The sequence below is a fragment of the Carassius carassius genome, chromosome 42 (assembly GCF_963082965.1).
Source record: "Carassius carassius chromosome 42, fCarCar2.1, whole genome shotgun sequence".
In the NCBI taxonomy this organism is placed as follows: domain Eukaryota; kingdom Metazoa; phylum Chordata; class Actinopteri; order Cypriniformes; family Cyprinidae; genus Carassius; species Carassius carassius.
The window spans coordinates 11,343,507-11,348,092 of NC_081796.1; the positions used below are offsets into that span (position 1 = coordinate 11,343,507).

Below are 4,586 nucleotides of genomic sequence, written 5' to 3' on the forward strand. Positions count from 1 at the left end.
AGCTAATAAAACTATGACGTGTTTAAACACTAAAGTTATTTTAAAATTTATCGGTTAAAATGTTTGTCATATCTCTCAACATGGGCATAAACATATTTCCGTATTTTGTTTGCAACAGTTGTTCTCAATTCTATTAAGCGTATTACGGTGCTTTTGGGGAAGGCAAAACGAATCAGTCCAAAAACGAATCAGATTCGGATCTCTCTCTCTCTCTCTCTCTCTCTCTCTCTCTCTCTCTCCCTCTCTCCCTCCCTTCAGGAAGCAAGCAGGAAATCAGTCTTTTCTCACGGATTACTGACACGTCTAAAGTTACAAAAAGGCATCGTCATGAGCTCAAACAGACCATCATATTCAACCGGTAAGTTGTTTTCAAATATACTGTTCAACAATGCTTTATAACGCGGCAGTTGTACCTACTTAAACTCTGCATCGTGCGCACTTCTGTTCCCGGTGCGTGTAACTTATGTGTCTGGTTAATGTGACACGTTTCACTGTTTTCCTCTGCTCTCAGGTATGACGTTCACAGGTAGACTTATGACACAACAAACGCTCTCAAATGATAAAACACACATCCATAAGGTTATCGTTATTCTATTAGTCAATATATTAAAGAGTCGTTTACAGTGACTTATTTTCAAATAAACACTTTTTATTCCATCGTCGTTTCTTCTAGTGTGCTTTAGGGTGAAAGCCTATTTTAAGGCTCTGAGGAGTTTGTATAGGGAAAGGTGTGCTATAGTAGGCTATTAGTGTGTGCTATAGTATTAGTGTTGCTTGGCAGATTAGTTGAATTATTATTATTTTTTAAAACCTATTTCCTCGTTGCTTAAGCCTTAAAGGAAACCATAGATGTCATAGGTCACATTTCAGATTTATGCACTTATGTGCTTTCGGAGTTTACATCGTTGAGAAAATTATTTCTGAGTAGGCTAAAGCTTGCATGACATGTCTCTCAATACAGGAATAACGGCTTATTGTTTTGGGCCAGTTGTTAATGTATTCAAAAGTTTGTTTTTTTAAAATATATGTTTATAATGATACAAATGTTAAGTATAATACAATGTAAACAATCGCTATTGTTCAAAAGTTTGGTGTCAGTAAGTTTTTTTTTTTTGTTGTTGTTGAAAAATTTTACTCGGCAGGGATGCATTAAATTGATCAAAATGATAGTAAATACATTTATAATGGTAAACAAGATTCCTATTTTCAGTAAGTGTTGTTCTTACGAACTTTCTATAAATGAAATAAAAAAAATTGCCATGGTTAAGCAAAAATATTTATAATAATTGATTCTTGAGCACTAGAACTCGAACTAGAATGGTTTCTAAAGGATCATGTGACACTGGAGACTGGAGTAATGGCTTCAAAAAATAGCCATGCTATCAGAGGAATAAATTACGTTTGAAAATAACAAATTATATGTTTTAAATTAATAATATTTCACAATATTATTGTTTTACTGTATTTTTGGGGGGAAAAATAGAAAATACAGGTATTTTCCTCATTCATGATCCACAAATAATAATAATTCAGCTTATAAAATACATTCTTGGATGCTGATTGGTCAAAACAAAGTTTCATGATGAAGCGCACAATATAGAAGTAGCAACTCATTAAAAAATTTCAAACATTTTCATATAGTGTGGGCTACATTACACACACACACACACACACACACACACATACATATACATATACATATACATATACATATATATATATATCCAACCCTAATTAAAACTCTCCTGCCTGTAGCTTCCTAGTAACCCTTCAGACCTTGATTATCTTGTTCGTGTCTGTGTGTTTGATTAGGGTTGAAGCAAAACTTTGCAGGGCTGTGGCTCTCCAGGACTGACGTTCGCCATATATATATATATATATATGTATTATAATTTGCCCGACTGTCAGTTCACTCCCTTCCAGCCGCTCCCAAATAATTATGTATTGGTACCTTACAGCTGATGACCAACTCGACCCTGAGGAACAGAAACGTTTGGCAGCAGCTGCCCAAGAAGCTAACTGTCTCCCAGAACTCCGGCTGATCTTGCTGGGTTGGCGATGGCCAGGTAAAAGCCTGACCGGCAACACCATTTTGGGCCGTGAAGAATTTCATCTGGAACGTGCTGCCGAATTCTGCGTGAAGCGTGAAACTGAGGTGGATCAGCGCAAAGTAACAGTAGTAGACACTCCTGGCTGGTTCTCAGCTCAGACCACACCGGCTGACTACCAGCAGGAAATGGTCCGAAGCGTAACTTTGTGCCCACCTGGACCCCATGCATTCCTGCTGGTCATACCTGTTGGCATGTTCACTGAAACAGACCGGGCTCATATAGAGGAGAACATTGCACTTTTTGGGGAGAATGTGTGGAAGCACATCATTGTGGTGTTCACCTGGGCAGAGGTTTTGAAGGACAGGTCCATAGAAAGACATATACGAAGGGAAGGTCGTGAGCTTCAGTGGGTGGTGGACAAGTGTAAGAAGAGGTACCACGTCATCAATAACTATATTTTTGGTGAACACCCACAACTGCTCCAGCTGATGGAGAAGGTTGAGAAGATTGTAGCTGAAGAAGGTGGTTACTTCACCCTTAAGACAGATGGAACAAAAACACCAAGTCAAACTCAGAGTCTGAATCTAAACATCAATTCATTGAAAGAGAACAATGGCGCTAGACCCAAACAAAATGGCTCCTGCAACTCACTGCGGGGCACGGACCTGAACCCTCCACAGAGTGAGTTCATGTCACAGCATACAAGGTACAACAAGTGCTGATCTGGTTATTAGCATGTCTTTGAAGGATAATTTTTTTCTTATTGCATCCAGGTCGTCAATGTTTACTCTAAACTGTTGTTCTGATCAAGTAAATGAATTTCCTCTTACATCATACTGTCTCTTGGTTGTTTATTCTGTAACTGTATGCTAACATCCTCAATATTATAAAAAAAAAAAAAAATATATATATATATATATATATTATTTTTTTACTCTGACCCCTGCACTAATCAATGTATTTTAAGTTGCAAATTATTTATTTTTAAAATTCAACACTGTATGTAACTCTATATTTTCATTCACCAGACATATAATTTATCTAGTATTATAACAATGTCATAATCAAACTTTTTTGCAAGATATAGCATTGCATTTTTATGATGTTATTTCTTTTTGTTATCTCTGCAGGTTTGGTTGAAGGAGTGAGTGACTAAGGCTGTGATAACAGTTCCAGTGCTACTGTATTCATTACCTCAATTCCACTGAACTCAAATTATGAAATGCCCATTACCCAGGTTGTAGAGTTTGCAGTCAAATGTCCCTGTACCATATACTTCTTACCCCACAAAATATAAAATGATAACAGTAAAAATTATTATCATCAAAGGTTTGAATTGGTGTTAGTAAATCAGTTGTACATCACCTGGCATGGCATATCATGCAGATATCACTACAGTACTATACACACTTACCCAAACAGTCATGTCTTACTATACAGTGTATTATATATGAAGTACACATTGGCACAGAGAATATTGAGGTAATGGAGTCATTAGTCAAACAGAAACACTCCACATTCATGAATAATTTGCACTAATGAGTTTAACACGACCCAATAGCTTGTAAAATGCTTCAACTAATGCACTAATAGAGTTAGCAGAGATGAGAGTCTGACACGATCATATTATTGTAGCATTGGTTAGTTATATTGGTGACAGTTGCTATGGAATTATAAATTGTCCAAAATTTACATCATATTTAGGTGCTGTTTCAAGTTTTGCAGATACATTATGTTTGAATGTTTTCAAATGATATTTTCTAGTAATGTCATTATTGTTATTTTATTGTTTGAGTGAATTAGGTATTTTCACCTTGAGTAATATGTTTTAGTTACTGATGTTTTAGGATTGCTGTGATAAGTTTTCTTTTCTTAATTTGTTTCTTTCTAAATGTTATCATTTGATTAAGTACACATCATTGTAAATAGTCTCCTCCATGAAACTGAGGCTGGTTAACGGTCTTGTTATAAGCACTCTTAATATCAAGTCAACACTGTTAAAGTTCTGGCACTGTCTAATTCTTATGGAACATGAGTGTCTGCTATTATTAATTGATTTACATAAATGCATTCCTTTCTAGATCTGTTGATTATTTCTGAAAGCCATAAAAATGTCCTTCCCAGATGACTTTGTGAACGTCATATGAGCTGATTACCATCAAGTCTTCCAGTTGGCCTAACAATAATATAAAGCTGTGCTGCAGGCATATTTTAATGTTGATTTTTGACCTCAAAAGATAGGATGCAGTAAGGGTATGTTTTTCCAAATTGTTTCCTTAAATTTGCATAATATATATTTAGCATTAATATTTCTATTATGATTATTATTGTAGTTAAAACACTTTTACTATGCTGTATTTTGTGATCTATAACAAAAGTATATATATAATCATAAAGCTTAAGTCTTTGCTACGTATTTTTTAGTATCAAGTTTTTCAGTTCAGCACGTTTTATTTATTTATGTCATGGAAATAAATTACTATAAATACAGGTTGAACTGGGTTATTATTTTCAAAATGTCTTAAATAGTGTTTC

At 35.1% G+C, this 4,586-nt stretch overlaps 1 protein-coding gene across 3 annotated transcripts; it reads left to right on the forward strand.

Moving 5' to 3' along the window:
• Positions 1–251: 251 nt before the first annotated feature.
• On the forward strand, positions 252–4,260 carry LOC132123892 (GTPase IMAP family member 4-like). 3 transcript variants are annotated; one of them, XM_059534587.1, is made up of 4 exons: positions 252–358; positions 2,001–2,732; positions 2,825–2,861; positions 3,182–4,260. In XM_059534587.1, the coding sequence occupies exons 1-3, from the start codon at positions 328–330 to the stop codon at positions 2,842–2,844; spliced, it is 783 nt and encodes a 260-aa protein (XP_059390570.1). In that variant the 5' UTR covers positions 252–327; the 3' UTR covers positions 2,845–2,861; positions 3,182–4,260. The 3 variants fall into 3 exon arrangements, with proteins under 3 accessions (XP_059390570.1, XP_059390568.1, XP_059390567.1); XM_059534585.1 differs by lacking the exon at positions 2,825–2,861; XM_059534584.1 differs by lacking the exon at positions 3,182–4,260 and having other exon boundaries at positions 2,001–2,861.
• Positions 4,261–4,586: the final 326 nt, after the last annotated feature.

What these genes read in the sequence shown, in the direction of transcription:
- LOC132123892 (XM_059534584.1), top strand. Translation starts at nt 328, where the DNA reads ATGAGCTCAAACAGACCATCATATTCAACCG. An exon ending in CAGACCATCATATTCAACCG is followed by an intron (nt 359 to 2,000) that starts GTAAGTTGTTTT and finishes AACGTTTGGCAG; the next exon opens with CAGCTGCCCAAGAAGCTAAC.